This window comes from Eupeodes corollae, chromosome 2 (assembly GCF_945859685.1).
Source record: "Eupeodes corollae chromosome 2, idEupCoro1.1, whole genome shotgun sequence".
In the NCBI taxonomy this organism is placed as follows: domain Eukaryota; kingdom Metazoa; phylum Arthropoda; class Insecta; order Diptera; family Syrphidae; genus Eupeodes; species Eupeodes corollae.
Window position 1 is genome coordinate 98,827,143 of NC_079148.1, and position 22,202 is coordinate 98,849,344.

Genomic DNA, 22,202 nt, shown 5'->3' on the forward strand with positions numbered 1-22,202 from the left:
GGTGGATTTTTAGGTACCTTGTTGAACGAGTTCGATAGCTGTATTGAAATAACTGTCAAAAAATAAAAACAACTTTCAGCTGTTCACAAAAAGCGGAGAAACATTTAAAATTGTTGTAAGATAAAACATTTGATGGATATTTTAACTGTTTTGTCGGTTTGGTCATCTACAAAACAAGAACAAAATATGTCAATTTTGAAGTTTAAAAAATAGATCATAATTACTTTCTAAAATTCGGAAATACAACTGCAACTAACATTTTGTATCTTTTTGTTTACCAACAAATTATTCGTTTTAGTGGACACTTTTTTGAAGATATACATAACATCGGTTTTTGGTAAAGGTGAAGGGAGCATTTTTTTACTATAGAAGACTAGGTTTATCTCTCCTTGGTTTGGGGGCAATTTTAAAAAAAATTACTTAAAATCTTAAATAAAAAGTTAAAAAACTGTCAACACTTAAGCACTATTCACATGAGCACGACCAACGAATGAACGAATATTCGTCGATTTTGACATTTCTTTCACAAGAGAGTTTTTAATTCGTCGCGGATGAAGTTTGACAAGAAACACCATTCACCATCGAAAACAAAACAAAAATGATTTATTTAGGTTAAGTACGCACGATTATTTTATTCGTTGAAGTTTGGATAATGTGGAACGCGAATAAAGTTTGACAGTTCGTATCAACTACAATTTTTTTTCGCGACGAATAAATTTGTTTTCTTAAATTTATTAATATATGATATTGAAAAGTAAAAGTATGCATCAAAAATCAAATAGAATTTATATTGCTATTGTTTTGTTAAGAATTTTTGTGGAAATGTCTTCAACCGTATACAAACTCACATTTTGTAATTCATTCGTCGTTCGTTGGACGAGAAATATTGAGGTATTTTCACGCATACATAGAATCAGATACTAAATTTTTAGAGGAAATTTCATAACATTAGAGGAGAAATCACACGATACTTAAATAAGTTTATGAGTCCGATTTCCGGTTAAGCTTGTAGGGAAACCAATATGTCTACCGAGGATTTATATCTTTACTAGAGTAATTCTGCTGCGAACTGTGGATGTTCGCATATTTTGACTTTTCTTTCACATGAGCTTTATTTTCATTCGCAGACAGCGACGAATTGTCAATTTATGATTACCCTTTTCAACAAACAAAACAAGAGTGATATAATTTTGAGGTTAAGTTGAGCGTGAACAATTTATTCGTTCCAGTGTGGATGGTATGTGGAACGCAAATAGAGTTTGACAGTTCGTAGCAACCATACTGCAATTCGTTACTACCAAATTGGTTTTACAAAATTATCTTGTTTTAGAGAACAAAATGCAAATTTCATTCTCCTAACATGAGTGTCAGTTGGTTTCTTAAAATTTAAATGTGTTTTTGTTTGAAATTGACTTTTTGAAATGTGTAAAATGACGTTTGTTCGTCCATTCGTTAATTCGTTGTTCGCGCTCATGTGCAAGGCCCTTTACAGTTTAAAATTGTACCTTTTTAAAAAGCCATGATCATGAATATCGATGAAAAAGTAATTGGTGTTGTAAATAAATCGAATTATTTTTTATTAAACACTGAAAACTACTTCTTTTTATCTCTTCTAATTAAAAAAAATATTAAGACTATATTTCTTCTTTAATTTTAATTGAAACTTTTCATATAATAAAATGCGTACCCATCCCAAATCTTATAGCGAATCCAAGCAGGGGCTCTCCTCTAAGTTAAAGATGTTTGCTTTACTTTTGTTTTTTGTTTGTTGAGATTGTTAAAACTACTTTCTTAAGAGTTTTTTAGTATTTACTTTCAATGTTAATGATAAGTTCATCTTTTCAGAGTCAAGTAAAGCAATTCTTTTCTCAGAACACAGAATGCACCATGAGAAGGAATTGCATTCCAGGTCTCAGTCAGTCGATCTTTAAGTAAGTCAGGAGTTATTAAAAAATAGGCACGTTAATGTTCAATGAATTCGTTGACCCTGTGTGTGTGTCCCTGTGGAGTTCGTTAAGTTCACCATTAATGGCCAAGAGCCTAAGTTGCTTTTGGCGGTAACACATCTTCTAGGTGTTCACTGTGAACGTCCTTAAGTTGCAACCCACACTTTCTTTTCCATCAATCAAATATGGGTATACTTTTTTTACATCTAGTAAAAATTATTTGAGTTCCGAAGTTGTCCTTATATTTTTCTTCAAGGCCGTATTTTCTATAAAAGAAAAGTGCCATATATTGATGGATGTGGAGTGTTGTCTTGAAGCATTGTTCTGATTTTCAAGATCGTTCATTGGGTTAGACGTTTCGGCTTTGTCAACATATTCACCTTTGCTGTGGTCCCTTACTTCATGACTCTTAGAACTCGGGAACATTGTTGCCCCTAACGCCAAAACTAGGTGAGATAAACTCCCACTCCCACAGTAAAAAATGCTTGTTTTGAACCCCTCTACCGAAAACCTTTATTGTTTCATGGCGCCAAAGTTATAATACTCATGACCTTTTTCCTCAGAGTTCCAAATTAAAAAATACTTGTATTGAACCCCTCTACCGAAAACTTTTTTTTTAATGGCGCCCTTTTTCCTCAGAGTTTTGAACTTAAAAGTATTTTCTTATAACAAGTTTTGGGAAAAATTAAAAAAAAAGAAAACTGCCGCAAAAGTAAAAATAGAGCCGTTGTTTATTTTCATCTCGAGGCCAAACTAACTTTTACTTGTATTTTGCGCTCATAAGATCTTACACTTTCACATCAAGGCATAAATATAATTCTATTTTTATAAAGTGAGTTTTACTGTAATTGACTAACATTACGTCATTTTATTTTTGTTGTGTTATCCTATGGACCTGCACTTTTTGCATTAACATTTCTTTCATTTCACTTAAGTTAAAATACGTTGAGGATTTTAAAACTTTGGATTTTAAAAATGCCGTGAGAAGTTTCAAATTACATACTTTTGAAAAAATCTTTTACAATTTGAAAATTCTATTATCTACTTTTCTAAATCCGTTACCTACTTTAGTTACGTTTAACTTTGGAGTATTTTTTGTTTCTCTCTCTATCTATCTATTTCTATATTTCTATCCTTCTCTAACTTAACTATATACCTAATTATTTATCTCTTTTAAATCGATTAAATTTTCTAAGACTTTAATTCGATCATTTGATTTTGTTTTGTTCAAAGAATAAAAATTAGAATGAAGTAAAAACACAAACGTTTGTCTTACCCTTATATAAATAATTTTGATTCTGTGATTATTACTTTTACATAATATTTCGGCTAGCTAAAATATTTTAAACCTGCAATCAGTAAAAACTTTTCAATAAAAAGTTCCGAATCGAGTACGGCAATATGGGCTGCTCTACCGATGAGCGCATTTGCTGTATGTGGGAGGGCATGATGAACATCATATCGTGCGAGTGTCAGTTCGGGTCGAGCCAAAATCGGTGCCATAATGTTGTGGACCATTTCCCTGTTAATAAAAATGCATTTTATTTATCAAAAATTGTATGTATTAAAAACAGACTTGAGTTAAGGTTCTCTGAGTTTTGAGTTGTAACATTAAGAACAGCTTTTAGGCTTCGTTTGAAACCAAAGCTTGCTACAGCTTTCCAGTCAAAGAACGTTGTCTATAGTTACTGTTTTGAAGATTAATACTAATTTGTCTCATTTACCTGTAAACAGTTCCTAAATTAGAGCTGTCACGAATTGCAGCTTTACACAATTCAAGTCTTGCCGAATGTGCTGGAACGTAACGATCCTGACTGGACCCACATAGTAATATGTTTTTGAAGTGATGCAAGGTACTACGTTGACTAAGGCGATATAAAAAGGTGTTTCGCAAATCTGATGTATCCCTCAAACAAAGTTGCAGAAGAGACCCAGATTTCTTCCATTTCTGCATAAACCACATTCCTGCTTAGCAAAAATTAGTTTAGTTAAATTTTCTTTGTAAAAAAATGGCATCATGATAGTTATGCCGCCATTTTGTACATTTTTCTTACCCATATTAACAAGTCCGCTTGAATTGTAGAGCGTTCCTAGATGTGGTCCAGAAAGTGACAGGAATGTATGCAGCCGTGGCAGTAGTTGCCTCATTTGGGGGCGTGACAATGCTGAACGGACAATAATTGTGCCTAATGAATGGGCAACGAATGATATCTTTGTTGGATTTAGGCCACAAGTTTCGATATGGTAAAGAATTTCAGCAACCAATCTGAAAACATAGAATTTTTTGTCAAAAAACCCAAAACCAGGGACAAAATAATATAAAAACAACCTGTCAGTCATAGTGTCAAAATCAGAGAAGGTGTCACCTTGGTTCCGTTCAGACATTAGAAACTCTAGGTTTACACCAGGCAGTCCAAGCTCTAGATATGTTCGGACCAATCGTAAATCAGCGGAATTTCCGTCCAATCCATGGACGCAAATTACTAAATGCATTCCGTGAGGTGAAAACGCCCGGTATTCGTCGCTTATGTAGAAGTATGGCAACTCAGATGCTAGCTTAGGATAATCGGAGTAGATGCCTCCGTTGTATTTGATTTGTTTGCGGAACTCTTCCCGGCATTTCTCGAACTCGAGCAGTGAAAGAGTTGATTCCTGTGACTTTCTCTTGCTGGCTTTGCTGTTCCATTTTTGACTGTCTGATCTATCGATAAGTTGGCAGTTATTTTCTTTATCCTCGTCTTCAGTCTCACCCGTGGTGGCATGGCCATTGATTCCGTTCATCATAATTGGATCCTTTGGTCTTTTGATTTCGCTGACACTCTGCGATAAGCTTAAACCCGTCTTATTGTTGATGCATGTTGGGGCAGGTCTTAGCGACTCGTATATGTGATATACAGGATTATCGATGGCTCCTATAGGCTTTCGTTGGACTGGAGCACTTTGAAAGATCTCCTTCAAGGCCGGTGGTGGATGCAAAACTGCCGGTGGAGGCATAGTTTCATTTAGTTTGCAACTTCCGTTGGTGTCACTTTTGTTAGTTTCTGAACTTGGTGGTGGGTCTCTGAATTCATCAGGTGGAAGTAGATCGTCTTGAAATTGTTGCGGAGGTGGAACTCGCAAATTCTCGAAGGGATTATCTCTCAGAGTTGTCAAATCGAAGTCCGATTTTGATTTTTCACCATATTTACTTCTCTGGCGTTTGGTGGTGATAATGGGCTCCCGATTTCCAGATGTGTTCTTTGAGAGCGAGAATTCTCTGTGAACTCGTGGAAAAGGGCCTTTAATGGCATTCGATGATACATCGGAGGCGTTACGATTTAAATTCCGCGTCAAACGCCGTAGATCAGCGTCGATTTTATTACGCTCTGATTTTGATTTCAGTGTCACTGTGGAAACCTTCTTGTGGACTGGAATATCACCATTCAGGAGTTTGTAAGAACCAATTGTTGAACGTGAGTGACGTTGGGCTTTGTTGTGTTGCTGGTCGAGGAGTTTCTGAAGTTTGAGTCTTAGTTGTTCGCCGTTGACCATAGTTTCTTTCTTCACATGAACCTGCTGCTGTTCATTGGTTAAAGTTTCAGGACTCGATGGGCCCGAGCTTCTTCTGCTGGAAACCCAGCCGCTTTGGTCGCTCAGTGAAGAAGTTGAGGTACTGCCAATTTTCTTCTTTATCGGTGATGTATCAAACTGAGGCGGTGGTGCCAGATTTGGCAAGCTTTCACTAAATCCATAAGGATTCTGTTCCGTATTCAGTGCTTCCAGTTTAAATGGCACACTGGACGATGACAGCATTTTTTGCTCTCTGGACCTCCTAACCTTGCTGGGAATATCGCTCTCTGAGCTACTGGAATCCTTCTTGAGAGTACCATTCTTAAGCATTTCTTTCAGATCGGAAACCCTAACTCTGGCAATTTCTACTGATCGGGGAATGGTCGACGGATTGCTCTGTAGAATATTGCCCTTAGAATTTTTTAGCGTTTGTGACGAGTTACTGCGTGGAATTACAGCAGTTAGACCAACTGGAATCTGTGGAGTGCTTGTTGCACATGGAAAGTGTTTTTTGCTCCGGACTGGTGGATAGGAGTTTCTGGGAGGAGCACTCAGACCACCTTTAGGCAGAGAATTGTAGTACGAACTAGGCTGCTTAGGGGGATTAAGCAATTTTATTTCATGCAGATAGTCAAATTTTCCGGGCTTGGTCGATGTATCTGGAAACCTGTTGAGTGTTCCTCCTAGATTTTTGAATGATCTATCGTTGAAATTGCAATCACCATTCATAAAATGTTGCTGCTGCTGTTGCTGTTGCTGACATCGCGACGGATCTTCGGCCTTTTTGTATTTTTCACGAAACTCGTTTATGTTGCGCATGAGATCTTCCGCCTGCACTTTTCCCTTTCGATTCATTGTGTTCTGAGGAGTGGGTGTGACAAGGTGAAGATTTCCATTCAACTGAGGTTGTCTATATTCGAAGGAAATGTCAGACTGTTGAATACAGTTCTGCCTTAGTGAGGGTGTACTGTGGACAGTTCCGTCAAGTTGGTCCAAGGATTTGCTGTGTCGAGCAGGCAGAGTTCCACTGCCCATCACACAGTACCCGTTTCTGTATTCCATCGAGCAATCAACACCATCTAAAAGGGTGGAAACTGAATGTCGGGACATTGTCAGTTGGTTTATATTATTTTGAGGAGCAGTTGAAGCAGCTGCTGGAGCTATTGTTAAACTGGCCTGAAGTATTTCACCGCCCAGAGCAAACCGGGGCGTTAGAACACCCAGATAGTTTGGGGGCTTATGGTATTCAAAGTTGACAGCACAAGAGCATGAGTCCTTTCGGCCATTCAAGCTGTTGATTGAATTTGTTTTGCAAGTTTTTGCTGGCAGCTGTGCCTTGTTGATGACATTATCTACAGCGTTGAGGTGTGGATCGCTACCCGTTCGCCTACGAGAAAACTTCGGTGGATCCAAGTAGCGATCTTCGAAAATGAGGGGAAGCGAGTTGGAGTCTCCATCGAGTGGAGTGCAGTGAACTGGCAGTGGAGGCAGTGACTGCATGTAACGACTTCTTCTGGCCATCTCACAGATAGCTACGTAGTTTTGGTAGTTACTATCATAGCATCCAGCAGCTGAATGCCGTGGATTCTCCATCACGAAGAATCCCTCAGAAAACCGTCGAACTCGTAAGATGTGGTGTTTTTTCGCCAACAGTGTGTGAATGGATGCCTGAGTTGACGCGTGCAATATTCGACGCCAGAACATGATACATTCTGCGCATAGTTGTGCAATATCCGAATTTGCTCGGATAGCAAAATCTTCTTCTCCATCATGCAGCTTAAAAGAAAAAAGAGTTAGGGTTCTCTAAATCTCATAAAATTAGTACCCAAACCTTTGCCTGATCAGTTATTTGTTGCAATCTGTCTACTGCATCGTTCTCCTCGAAGGGAGGTGAGCCAATTAGATTGTTGAAGTGAGGCGTCAGCACAGTACTAAATTCATTTAAAGTCAGCTTGAGAGTCTCTATGGAACCCAGGAGAAGTGAACATATTTCTCGATGAATTTGTCGTGACTGCAGAAGTCTACCGGCTGCACCGCCACTGCATTTGGTCGTACCCACCACCTGTGGTCCAAAGAACACCGCCTCCAGAGGTCCTGGAGACATACTCCCTCGACAACTGAGTTTTCCTCCACTCATCCATGGTTTGGAACTCTTTGGAGCACTTGAAATATCAAAGAAAATTCATGTTACTTCATTTTTAAGTAAAAGAAAACTTCACATTAGGTTCAATATCTAGCTATTTCGTGGAACGAGTGATGTATTAAGCGTTAATTTGGAATATCAATTGTGAAATTAATAGTTTAAAGCATTTATATAAATAATAAAGGAAAATATAGATACACTCTGATTGACAAATGCATTTTGAGCTGATTACACTACTCTATTCGTTCTAGAACATTAAACTTTCAATCTAAGCAATGTTTTTTTAATTTTTTGTTTTACTTTTTTTTTTAAACAATTAGCTGCTTACCATAGTTGTACATAATGGTAAATAGTTTTCCTTTAATTGAGTTATTATTTTGTTTTTTAATAACGCACGATACAGAGAAGAACATACATAAATAAGCAATAGATAATAGAGTATGAAGTGTTAATAGATTTATTAAGTCAATATTTGTGAAATAAAATGGCGAAAAGTGAAACTGGATTATACCTATAGATAGATATAAATGAGATTTCTGCATAAATAAGTTCAATTGTAAAATGTTAATGAAAGTCTTAATAACTAGGTTTGATATGACTGTCCAACCTAAGAAAATAATGATCCCTTAAAACGTTTTTGTGACTGATTAAAAGAATATTTAAATGAATTATGGGAACAAAAAAAATTAGGAATAATCGCATTCTCTCTTGTAGACGTGCGCCGAAATTTTATTACGGAAGATCGACGAAAAATAAATTACCCTCTTCAAATTTATAAGGCGGAACCTTATACAATTTATAGTAAGAAAACAGTCACATTACCATTAAGTCTTAATGTAAAAAGTCGTATATTAAGATTTACACTGAGGAAGAACTAGTGTTCTTTGAGTCCCAAGAGCTTGTGTTTCTTTTCCATTTTCCCTTTTCCCACTGTAGCTGTACTAAAGAGTGCTCCAGCAAGTCACCTTATCGTATAGTTTTTTTTTCCAACTTTATTTGACAACTCCTTGTATTATTTTTTGAAAAATTCAACAATTCTCGGCAGCGGGAGCGGTGCGTTTAGATTGTTGAAGCGTTTTATGAAAATGTTCGTTCAAAGGTGCATCAAAAATATGGCACATGGGCTAGAGCTAAATATTTAACTATACTATCAAATTTTTATTTTTATTTTAAAACATTGTGTGGCAAAAAACTTTTCCTTTAAATTGAAATATGGTATGAAATTCAGTATCAATTTTCAGAAGTTTTAAAAAATGTATTATTTGAGAAAATTTTGTGTTCAAAAATAAAACAAAAAAAGGCCTGGAATGTGAACCACACTGCTAACTTCCCATACCGTCTGTCGATTTGTCTTGCTTAAAACTTAAAAAAAAAAATTCATAACAATATTTTGTATTAGGTAAATAATTTGAAGTCAATATCTTTCTATGTTCGCCTAATACTTGAGTCAAAAATCATTTCTTATCAGTTTTTGTAGGTTTTCGTGTTTTTTTTAAAGTTGTCAGTTGAATTTTTCTAAAAAAGTATTTTAAAATTAGCAAACATATTTTACATATGATAAAATAGTTTGATTTCAAAATCTGGTTTTGGTAACACATTCTCGATGTGCGATTTAAGAAAGAATCTCTATACTTGACAGTACGCCCGAAATTGAGCTCAAAGGTAAACTGATGAGCATTCCTAGAAGTGCCAGTATTACGGCTGAATAGTTTAAGGATTGGAATGCAGCTGGTTATTTCGATAGAACATTGTTTGTAAAAATATCAGTAAAACAACGAAAGGCATGAAACATCGCGCCGTGTTCTACCGCTGAAAATGTTTCGATTATAGTTCTATCGCCTATCATTTTTAAAGCCCTTTTTTGTATTCTATACAAGAGGTTTAAACTTGTTTTTGGGGCACCTGTCCAGGTATGCGAATTATATCCAAGCTTTGGATGGATGAAGGTTTTGTAAATTACAGCCAGATCAGAAGGGGTAAACAATTTCTTGCACCGTCGGAGAAATTCTAAGCACCTGGCAGCATTTTTGGTAATATCAAATATATGATCATTCCATAAAAGGTGATCTGTGATACACATACCGGTTACTGACAGTTGATTCGTTTCCTGGATGCAAGTGCCATTCGCTTAAAATATTGAGCATTGAGTTTTCGAAGCATAAAATTTTACACGGTTTCTGACTCTCCATTGGACAATTCTGATAAGATCAGAATTTAATGAGCTTATCATACGCTGCCGTTTAAGTTCCACATCTGAAGGACAAGGATGTGAATCTAGAAACGAATATGAAAATCTGAGGGTACTCTCATCGGCGAAACAGTTTAATGGATTAGAAGTGGCAGACATAAGATTATTTATGAATATAAGGAAGAGAGTCGGAGACAAAACGGAGCCCTGGGAGACACCAGCATTTATTTTATGAATTTCGGACTTGAAACCATCGAATACAACTTGTATTGAACGGTCATCAATACCATTTTCGATAAGCGAGCTTGGTGCCAAACTCTATCAAATGCTTTTGAAATATCTAGTGCAATAATTTTACTTTCTCCAAAACGATGTCAAGATTTGTTCCACTGTTCGGTGAGATAAACCATAAGATCACCTGTGTGCGAAAGAAGATTCGTCCCATAAAATCATTTAAGCTTTCAAGAACAGGAGGACTCATGACACTTTCCGGTACCGTCGAAATAACAGCAAACTGTGCTTCAAGCAAATTGGCTTTATCAATCGAGCTTACATAGGGAGTGTCATTGTGGACGAGCGTTGGAACCGAGGATGACGTGGTGTTTCGTACGTTTTATACAAATGACCAGAACTTTTACTACCTTTGGGACATTGTAGTAATTTTAGCCTTAATTTCTGATCATGCAAAATTTTGGTTCGTCGAATATGACCATTACAGGTCTTTCTAGCGTGTTTGAACTTATTCCGGTTTTCCTCAATCGGGTTGGCTTTATAACAACGGAAACTTACTTCTGTGGACCTAATAACCACTCTACAGCTCGATTTCACTCTATTCGGAATAAAATTACTCATTCCACAAAGAATTAAATTTGTTACCATATCTGCGCTGGACTCCACGTCACTATCGAGGAAGCATCGGACCAGTTAAAGCTCCTGAAGAATTCATTGAGACTGTCCAAGTTACCTATCTCATATTGCCAAACGGTTCTCATAGGAGTTTTTTTCTTTAACTGTTTTTTTTTTTACATGAGAATTTTGCAGATACGATACAATGGTCTGATGTGCCTAGAGGCGGTAATAAACTGATTGTCTATTTATTAGGATCATGAGTAAGAAACAAGTCTAAAAAACATGCGTGAATGATGTGCTTATTTATCTTGAATTTTAACCACATGAAGTTAAAGTTTGTGTTAGAGCACAAACCATATTGTGTCAGCCACAATATGTTGGTATGCAATATCATTACTTATATACACGGCTAATCCATGATAAGGAAAAAATAATGGCACTAAGTTATACCCATTTAGATTGAATTCCAAATGATCAGAATCTTTACCTATTTGAGTTTCAGTCAATGCCAAAACAGTTGACCTAAAAAGCTATCACAAAAAAATGTGGTAGTCGTTTTCAAACAAATTTATTTATTCTGAATAGAGCTACCAGACGCTTACACAAACGACTTGAAAATTTTCTTAGTTCACTTTGGTTCTTTTAAAAAAACACATTCATGTGACCGACAAAGCTTACGACATAGTATTCAAAATCAGCCAATTTGAAACTTTTATTTAGATATTTTATTAGAATCAATTTAAAATTTCACCAAGGCAACAACGAATTTTGAAATTTGAATCTGAAATTGTTCAATCGAATTGAATCGAGATGAATCATCTTACACAGACGGAATGAAAATGATAGTCAATTTGACTATCAAAAAATTCATAGTCAACAATGACCTTAGCCGATTCCACCCCTGGCCTGTTTGATGCAGCATAGACATATGTGGCATAGCAGTTCTTTCTTAAACGACGAATGTTGCTAAAATCCATCCTGAATTCACAATGTACAAAAACTACTAAAACAAATTCGGACAATTACCTATAATAGTGATTGAATTTTTCTAAAAAAATTCGGACAATAACCCATAATATTGATTGTATTTTTCTAAGAACAATATCGTTAACAACACAATTTAACACAGATTGAAATCATTTTGAAGTCATTACCTCCGTTTAAACACGATCGAATATTATTTTTTACCCATTTTGAATAATATTTCTTGTTAATTTTAATTTGTATGTAAAACATAACTGTTGGATTTTTATAAAAAATTGAAAACAATATTTTCTTTGCCATGAAATTAGTTTGGAGCTAATATCTTAAATTTGTAAAAGATTTTTGCCAAGTTTTAGTAGTGTTTTTTTAAGGTTTTTATTTTTGATAAGAAACTGTCAATTCGATTTTCCAAAAATAATTTACAAAATGTAAGAACGTTATTTTGCGTTGCATACAATTATTTTAAAGTAAAAATCATTTTTTGTTCGTAAAATATTCAAGGTAGCAACTATTTTTTAAAGTATTTTTTTTTTATAAACAAAAACTTTAATTGATTTTGTTTTTAAAACTGTAATAAAATAAATAAATTGTTATAATCGAGAAATGTACAAATTTCCAATTTGACAAATGGCACCGCATACAATAATTTCCTATGGGAAGTTTAAAAAGAGGCTGGGATGCGACCCCAACCGACAACTTCCTATCCTGTCTGTCGATTTGTCTTGTTTAAAATTTTAACACAATATTTTATGTGAGATAAATAATTTTAAGTCTTAAGTCGAAAATCATTTCTTATCAGGTTTTTGTTGTTTTTGTTTGAAATGGTTTGATTTCGAAATTTAATTTTGTTAAAGAGATTTTTAGTGGAAAAAAAACAATTTTTACCAATGTTAGTAGCGTTCCCTAAAATGTTGTATTTCTTATGTAAGCAAATATCGATTGCATTTTTCTAACAACAATATAATAACAATATCTAACGTTATCAACAAAATATAGCACAGAATGAAATCATTTTGAAGTGCCTTCATTTATTCGAGAAACAATTTTTAAACATTTTGCGTACTATAATTATTAAAATTTTACTAAATATAGAAGACAACATTTTCTATAAGATGAAATTAGTTTAAAACCAATATTTTAATTTTTTTTTCTTTTAACAAAACAACGATTTAAAAAAAAAAGTCTGGGATGCGACTCACACTGATAACTTTCCATCACGTCCATCGATTATTCTTGCTTAAAAGGTTTGTAGGCTTTCGTGTTTTGTTAAAAAAGTTGTCAGTTAACTTTTTTTAAGAAATTTAAAAATTATCAACAATATTTTGACATGCAAATATTTTCATTTGAAACATTTTTTTTTGTTAAGGAGATGTTTAGTCGAAAACCAATTCTCACCAAATTTAGTAGCATTTATTAAAAGTTTTTATTTCTTGTATAAACAAATACAAATTCACGAGATACTGAGCACCACACATCAATTTTTATCAAATTTGATGTAGATTTTATTTTTGTATGAAAAAACCGGATTGTTTGATTTTTATAAAAAATTTACTGAATATCGAAAACAATATTTTTTGTGAGATAAAATTAGTTTCAAGCCAATTTTTTAATTTTTGAAAAGATATTTAAGGTGAAAGTAAAATGTTGCTAAGTTTTAGTATTGTTTTTTTTTTAGATTTTTATTTTTGTTTGTACAAAAAACTGTCACTTCAATATTTTTCAAAATTTTACCAAGTCATGAAAATAATATTTCTTACAAAATAAAATTAGTTTGAAGCATTAATCTCAAATTTTTGAAAAGATATTTGAGTCGAAAATTACTTAAACCACAATTTATAGTAATGTTTTGGTTAAGTTTGTAAACAAAGCTATCAATTTTTCTCAAAATTTAAACAATATTTTTTTATAAGAGAAAATTGATTTGAAGATATTTTATCTTTAATTTTATCAATTTTTTTGTAGGATTTTATATTCGGTAAAAAACTGTCAATTCGATTTTTCTCCAAATGTTAAAAACGTTATTCTTTGTGGCATACAATTATTTTGGAGATAAAATCATTTTTTGTTAGTAAAATTTTCAAGGTCACAAACATTTTTTTTTTAATTTGATTTATAAAAACAGTTAATTAGATTTTTTTCCAAAAATGTATTTGTTTGGTATCACGGTACAATTTATAATATAAAGTCTCTAACGTTATTGGTTCGTAAGATATTTTGGGTTAACCAAAATGTTTACCTTTTTTTAAGATTGCTTTGGTAAAAAAACACCAAGTCAATTTTTTTGAGAGTCCTTTCTGCACCTTTCTGCATTATTATCTGTGTAACAACATTTATTTGAAGTCGAAATCTTAACTGGTGCTTGAGATATGGACAACGAAAAAAGCTTCTCGGTCGTTAGAACGTACAAAAGTTCGTACACACGCAAGCAAGCATCTTTCCAAAAATCTTTTATTTCGACTCTTGGTTCCTTGAAACGTCGACAAATGTAAATATTTCCCATTTGACAAATCCAACCGCTTACAATATCTTCCTGTGAAAAGTTAAAAAATATAACCGATTTGGAATCTAAATGATTTTTTCAAAGAGCCTTTCATTTTTGTAACCCTTTTTACGGATGAGGTGTATCAAATTTACGGCTAATTTCAGTGAACCAAATTTAACTTCTCGGTGACTTGCAGTATAAAGCTGTTGAACTGTTGTTAACTGCTAATAAATTGGTAAAACGATACAAAGATTATCTCGATTAGGAACATTCACCCTATTTGGAAAATTTTTAAAACTTTCAATAAAGCGGGTGGTCAAATAAAGGGTCTTAGTATTAACCTTCTTACAATTGGTATAAGTTTAAATGAGCATTTTCAATTGTTATATAAAAGGTAGAGTTTGGGGAGCAGTTTTTAAATTGCTTTTATCATAATTATCAGCTCTATCGAAGGCTATTAAAATCATACGAATCATTGACCAATTCAACAAAAATTTTGAGGGGTCAGTTGAAAATCCAAAATCCTTATTATTAATAGTAAGAGTAAATGAAAAGCACGAAGGTGTGTACGATGTAAGAAATGTACGACAATTTTTACTTCTCTATACCCTTAAATATACCTACCCCTAAAAAAGTTATTAGGCTCTTAGTGTGCTAATTGTACTTTGATTTTTCCAAAAATAAGACAAAACAAAAGTAATTTAGGTTAGTAGATCTGTGCTAAATAGTTTTGGTAGGTACTTTTTTCCCGCAAATGATTCACTCTCCAAATGACCAGCGCACCACTCCCGCACTATATGAAGTTATTATTATAAAAAACGTCCTATGTGTGCACATTTAGTTTAAAAAAAAAAAAAAATATTTTATTCATGTTGATAATACGTAATTCATGGTATGTAACGGTGGTATATATCTATACATGATGTACGCGTGTATTAAAATTTCATATAACTTCATACATATATTGCAACCCAATTTTACTATAATAGGTTATAGGCATATAGGTAGGTATAGGAGTAGGAGTGCATGAAAAATATAACAAAATCATCATTTGTGGGTAGTTCGTTCCACTTCGTGTTCAAAAACGTGAAAGTAAGGCTCGTTTAGGATATGAAAATCTGGTCACATTCGACGGCAACTCGACAACCCGGCCCATTCGTTGCTATTCCTATTATATTATAAGTTCTCCTGCCACCCACCCACGGCCACATCAAATCCTTTGCCTTGTTAAGGAAACTAAGCGCAAGGACTCAAAACGAAGAGGAACAAAAAAAGGAAACGTTTTATTCGCCTGCATGTGAAATGTTCATTTTAAACAAAATTATGTCAATGCGGAAAATGAGAGCAAACTATAAATAAGTCACGTGTCAAAAGTTCTGTGCGTTTTCATGATTGAGATATGTTTGTATGTACGAGTCGAGTATATTGTACGTATATATTTTCATATATAAAGTAGTTAAATATGTAAAAATATAATATATTTATGAATTATGTATTGTTGTTTGGTTCTATAGCTGAGTTGAAGCGCATAGCGATTCAAAATGGAGGTATGCATATACTTACTTAATGTATGGTTGATGTAATGCTACAAGACTAGCATGGATTCCGAGACTGATTGCCGCCAAGTGAAAATAATCGAACAGAACTGGCAAATGGTAGTGTAGGCCTCGGGCAGGATGAAAGTTCAGCTGTAATGTCCTGGTTGACGCTAATGAAAGACTACTTGAGCCGTTGTTTTGTTCGCCGAACCATAGTTCCAGGTGTAAAGAGAATTCAGCTCGTTCTATTGATTCTTTTAAATGTCGACTGTCAACTACAAAATACAAAACGGAAAGAGGAAGAAAATATAAGTTTCAAATAGTATAATGATTGCGCAGGAAAAAAGTTTTAGTGAATTTAATTAATGTTGGTATTATGTATAATTATGTTTAGCCTGGTGGTAAAAACATGGTTATAAGTGTTAAACCTTAGGCTCTAATTTGGAACATAAGTTGTGCATACGAGTCGAATTAAAATTCTTGTTGAGAACTTCGTGGGACTTAATGTTAAGTTGGTGGCCATAAACGAAACAAGGCATTTAGCTCCGAACAAATTAGAGTTTTTGGATTTCTGATGTTCTGAAAATCTAAATTGAAATGATTTAATTTTCAGAGGACACATGCCATTTGTCGATTTGTCTTGGTTTGAACTTTAACAAAATATTCATAGCAATATTTTGTGCAATATATGTACACATATAAATTTGAAGTCAATATCTTTCTTTGTGCTCATAATATTTAAGTGAGGGGCGAAGGTAGAAAATGATTTGGGGGAGGGGGGTTTTTCAAAAAATATGTATTGTATTATTTTTTTATTTTAAATATCAATGTTTTTTTTCTTTTTTTGGCACTATTTTATATAGGTATTCAAAAAAAAAAAACAAAAAGATGAGGCCAGATTTTTCTATTTTTACAATTGTCTTTTGTTTGTTTTCGCATATTCAAATTTACCGTAGATTGCTAGATTGAATTTCGAAATTGTCAAACACGTTTTTTTTTAAACTCACCATGAAAATACTAGAAATAATGATTTTGAATGGGTTCCGAACCTTTAGACCGAAGACATAGGGTCATTATCATAGTTTCTTGATAAGTTCTTAGGGGTGTCTGCGGAATTGCAGATAGGGTAGTTGCTGATTGCCTAAAACTTGGTGTAGGCTAGGCAACTTTCTTGCCATGTCGAAGTTCTTGCTTTGCCTTCTCGTGGTGGCCCCTGGGCAATGATTTGTGTATCCCTATATAAATATATATAAGTTAGCAAAAATTGCAAGGGCGAAGTCTTCTGACTCTTCAGAATAGGTTACGGTTACTGGTTTCTGGAATGAGAGGGCGCAGGAAGTGAAGGTCCGCAAAATGCCAGATTCCTCGAATTAGAGAGAGAATTTATGCGGCACAGGATAGATATCTTAGGGTTAAGCGAAGTGCTATGGTTGGGATCAGGCAAATACAAGTCACCGACATGTAACACTGTACTGCTCTGCTCTGGTCACGATCCAGGAAACGCTCGAGAAGCTGGTGTTGGGTTACTCCTGCAAAAACGGCAACCAGGAGCCTTATTTTGTGGGAGTCCTTTGGGGAAAGGCTTATCAAAGCTAGATTTCAGAGTAGAGTACGACCCGTCACCATTATACAGCGTTACACACCGACGGAGCTCGCATCTGATGAAGAGAGAATGCTTTTATAGACAACTGGGATCCGCCTACAACAACTTTCCCCGCGGTGATATTATTTTGGTTATAAGAGACCTCAATGCTAAGGTTGGCAACAACAACAACGGGCTAAGGCATGTGATGGGTATTCACAGAGTCGGCAATTGCAATGATAATGGTGAGAGGTTCATTGACTTCTGCAACGCCAATAGCCTTGTGATTGGTGGCACTGTGTTGGAACACAAATTCTGTTATAAAATTAGCTGGTTGTCGACGGACAGGTAAGCGTCTTCCAACCAAATTGACCACTTCGCGATTAATCGACGCTTTAAGAGCAGTCTTTGGATGTACGAAACAGAAGAGGCGCAGATATGGGACTTGCCTGGAGCCACCACTTAATAATAGCTACCCTAAGATTGCGTACAGCTATACAGTTCGAAGATCCAATGGAATAACACGAGCCCCCAAATTCAACACGTCAGACTAAACGACCCCGCAACCTGTCAACAATTAAGGGACCAACTATCACACGAAACGAGAAGAATCAGCAGCACAATAAATGACGACATCGAAAAATGTCATCATTTCACGTGCTGACAGAATAGTCGGTCGGAAAGAAGGAAGCAACACTTGGCTTTCAGAAGCATCTTAGGCAAAGATCAACGAACGCAAACAGTTAAGGGCTCGAATAACTGCTGCACAAGGGGAAGTAAGAAACGAGCTGATGTCTTCGTATCGCATGAAGAAGAAAGTGGTTCACCGCAGTGTGCGCCGTGACAAGCGTAACTATATCAACGCATTGGTGCAAGAAGCAGAAGATGCGACAGCAGGACCGTTTACAGAATAACCAAAGAGCTGGTCGGTGCACACAGCTCAAAGCAACACCTGTTGAAAGAAGTAGACGGTACTGTGATAAGTTCGGTGGATGAACAAGTCAGAAGGTGTAAAGAACACTTTTCCACGGTTTTAAACCGAGTGTTCGCAAACAACGTGAAGTGCCTGAACAAACTAATCCCCGAATTCGCACCGGACCTCCCAGTAAAGATGAGATCGTTGCCGCAATTGAAGCACTTAAGAACAACAAAGTGGTAAGACTTGATGGAATTCCCTCAAAGCTTTTACAAGCAGCGCCAACGTCATCAAGCGACTTCTTTATTTCAGATACATGTATGTACATACTCGTATGTAAACGTTTTCCTTGTCCTCTTAATTATAAAGGCTCTTCATAAGAGAGTACATACATATCTATTAAAATTCAAACGTTCCAAACTTTTGGAATAATTAAATTTCAAAAATATATAAAAATTAAATTCAATTATCAAGCAAAATAAAAAGTGATTTATGTAACTTTCATCAGTTGAAATTTATCAAATTTGTGGGTACCGTACAGTTTTGTTTTTAAAAACAAACGTACATGCAAGATTGAATCTTTTTGTTCCAGAAAAAAAAACTCACTCCAATCCAGTAAAATAAAGATTTCACCTCGGAATGAGGGATAGTAATTTGAAAAATTGTTCATACCTTTTTCTTCGTATTCTGAACATTGTTCAAAAAGCCACATAAAACCTCGTGTCCACGTTGTACATAGACCGCCAAAAATCACGAAAACTGCTCTTTCTTGATTATCTCCGTTTATTTAATTCCAAAGGTGTTCAATTTTTTACAAAAATTGTCAAGCATAATATTTGCTAAAATGTTCGTCTAATTAACAATAAAACATGGCTAATATAAATTTGCTTCGTAGATGTTATTTTATAAATATTGTTTTTTATTTTGTAACTTCATAATAATTTTCCCCTGAGTTGAAGTTCTGTATAGTGCTTTAAGCAAACTTTTTTTTAAATACAAATTCTTATAATATTTGTCTAAACATATGTAATTTAACATTTATTGTTACATTTGTTTCAAACTATGTATTATGTTGGCACTTAAAATTTTACATTACAGCAAATATTTTTATTCAATTTGAATTATTTTTCCAAAGTTAGAGCATAACTCATAAAGTTTTTCTATACCAAAAACAAAACAATTAGAAATAAAGTTCATTGCACCAATAAAAATGTTTTTCTTATAAAACATACAAACCTTGAATGATGAATATAAATGTCTATAGATATATTTGTATATGTAGGATTGTAGGTAGGTAAGTAAATTTGTGAATAAGAATTCTCTTCTATTCAAGGATTCATTGTCAAACACACCCTAAAGCCCAAAGTCATTATAATGAATGCAATGATGATGTGCTATGAGAATCGATCCTTGAGCTACGCTACGATACGATGCAAGTAGCGACTAGCGGAGTAAGTGCAGTTATTGCAGATGAATGCCAGGTGTGGCAGGTGTATCAGATAACTTATGTTATTTATTAAAGTGTTTCTTATTGTCCAATAAAATATAAAGGCTTTCATTTTGTCAGAGAGAGATTTATTGTTGCATAGAAGTATGATTATGAATGCTTTTGTATTGAATGTACATAATGTTCTTCTATTGTTTTAAGATGTACCACGGTTTCCTTTGTTTTGTTTTAAACGGTGAAATCTTCAATTTTTTTTTTGAATCACTACATTAATTCTGTTTAATTTAATTTAAAATTACTTTCAAACTGTCTTGATTTAATTTAAATTAAAGGCACTTTCATACTTTTTAGAAAAAGGTAAGGATCAAATGACTGATTAGAAATGTAACAATGGCTGCGTTCAATTTCAAACCGATAGGTTATCCGGATAACTTTTTGTTAGTTTTTTGACGTGTAAGAGAGCAGCTGATCAAAAACAGCTGAGATATCAAAAAAGGAATCCAAAGGTATCCAAGAATTTCTAGTGTACTTGGTTGAATTTTAACAAACTTGAAAATAAAAAAAAAGATACAAAATGTTAGTTAAAGTTGTATTTTTCGTCTGTACGACGAAGAAGCTATTTGCCTCTGAATTTTAGAAGGTAATTATGATCTATTTTTTTAAACTTCGAAATTAGCTTATTTTGTTCTCGTGTTGTAGATGACCAATTTGCTAGGTCTTACATTTAGTTTAGTATCCAGCATTCGGATAGTTTTCTGTTAAACGTAAATCGTTTAAAACTGGAGATTTCGCTAGTAAGCTATTCATTGCATAGAACTCCAATTGGGCTAAGAGGAAATTTAACATAGATTACTGATTAAGGTTATCTCTTATTGTTTTTATTTTTTGACAGCTATCTCAATACAGCTATCCAACTCGTTCAACAAGGTATCTAAAAATCCACCTATCCAAGATGCACTATCCAACACAAGACTGAACGCAGCCAATGACTGCGTTCAAATTTAGACCGATAGGGAATTCAGATACCTTTTTCTTAGTGTTTGACTTGTAAGACAACAGCTGATCCAAAATAGCTGGAATGTCAAAAAAAACTTCAACTATATGTAGGTATCTGACAGAACAACCGATTCAATGTATGAATTTAATTTGAACGAACCAGACAATTGATTTGAATTTTTGTTTGTTTTGGTAAAAATCCGGTGAATTATTAAAATTTTCCATTGCAAATTTTATTTTACTTTACTTTTTGCACTTCGTTTGACAGGTTTTTGCCATCTATCTCAATAAGGTATCTCATAGTCCAACTATCCAGGAAAGCCTACCCAACAAGATCGCAATCAATCATGCCGATTACAGAATCAGAAATGAGTTGTGGATAGAAATGTCAAATTTGACATTTGATTCCTTCTGCAGACTCTCATCGCTTTCTGAAAACAGTGTGATTGTTTCGATTTGAAAGCTTAACTAGGCAATTACAACTATACACAAAACTTTAAAATTTTAGGTTAGATTAGAAACACATGTTAACACTAACCCTCGAAATCTGCGATCTGTTTCCCTTTTCTATATCCCTCATCACCGCACTAATTACGGGCACTTTGAACCAATGTCCAGAATTCTTCGTCACTGCAACGCTGCTATGGTAGTTTTCGATTTCAACATTTCCAAATCCCATCTGAAAGATACCCTTTACTTTTTCCCTTTTTGAGTCCAAATTTCCCCGTCCCTTGTAATTTTAAGTTAAATAAAATCAAAATTGTTAGTTCTTGTACATTAAAGAGCTTTTATGTGGGCCTTAGGGCCCACATGAATTAATGTTGAAAACTGATAACAAGAACTACAAAAAAAAAAAAAAAAAAATGTTAAGCTAGTGTTAAGTTAAGTTAAGTTATGATAGCTTGTATTAAGCTGAATAAATAAATAAATAAAATAAATAAATAAATAGATATTTAAAACTCTACACTAAATCAATTTTGAAACAAGAATCAGCTGCTTGAAAATTAGGTCTACCACAACTATGTAAAGGAAAGGTGAATTATTACAATTCGACCCATGTAATATAAAATTGCAATTGTAAAGCTGATGACTAGAAGTTTTGAATGGGGGTTGTTTTAGTTTTTTCACTGAGGATTAACTTATGAACCGAGAACCAAGTTCTTAGAATTTCGAGATATTCTTCAATTTGAATGTTACAATTATGTTCTGAATGCTACTGGAAAGTAAACGATATATCATCCGCAAAAGCCGTAGCAAGGCCATTCAACTGCAACCTAAAGCGGGAGTTAATATAAACCCTGAGGTACTCCAGATTTTATAAGCTTCACACATTACCTAATTAACTACTACTTTTTGAACTCTTTCTTTTAAATATGATTTCAGCCATTGAAAAATAACTCCTCTAAATCCTGCATTATATAATTTACTTAGCAGTTAAATCATGATCAACCATGTCAATCAATAAAAAGAGGCATAGTCGGAGTATTATGTGTAAAAGCAGCAATAATTTTTTCTGCCGAAACTTAGCTATCTTGCTAGATACAAAATAAAAGAACACAATTCAGGTATTCATTAAAAGGCA

The 22,202-nt window shown here is 34.2% G+C and overlaps 1 protein-coding gene across 3 annotated transcripts in view; it reads right to left on the reverse strand.

The window, feature by feature from the left end:
- Window positions 1–248: 248 nt before the first annotated feature.
- LOC129946181 (uncharacterized) overlaps window positions 249–22,202 on the reverse strand; it is a 54,660-nt gene continuing 32,706 nt past the window's right edge. For 2 of the 3 annotated variants that reach the window (XM_056056265.1, XM_056056266.1), the window contains exons 4-10: window positions 15,705–15,954; window positions 7,967–7,996; window positions 7,327–7,657; window positions 4,276–7,271; window positions 4,001–4,212; window positions 3,671–3,911; window positions 249–3,468 (exon numbers count right to left, since the gene is read on the reverse strand). In XM_056056265.1, the coding sequence (XP_055912240.1) occupies window positions 3,276–3,468; window positions 3,671–3,911; window positions 4,001–4,212; window positions 4,276–7,271; window positions 7,327–7,657; window positions 7,967–7,996; window positions 15,705–15,954 (4,253 nt within the window). In that variant the 3' untranslated portion in view covers window positions 249–3,275. The remainder of the gene's footprint in view (window positions 3,469–3,670; window positions 3,912–4,000; window positions 4,213–4,275; window positions 7,272–7,326; window positions 7,658–7,966; window positions 7,997–15,704; window positions 15,955–22,202) is intronic. The other variant, XM_056056267.1, reaches the window with a different exon arrangement.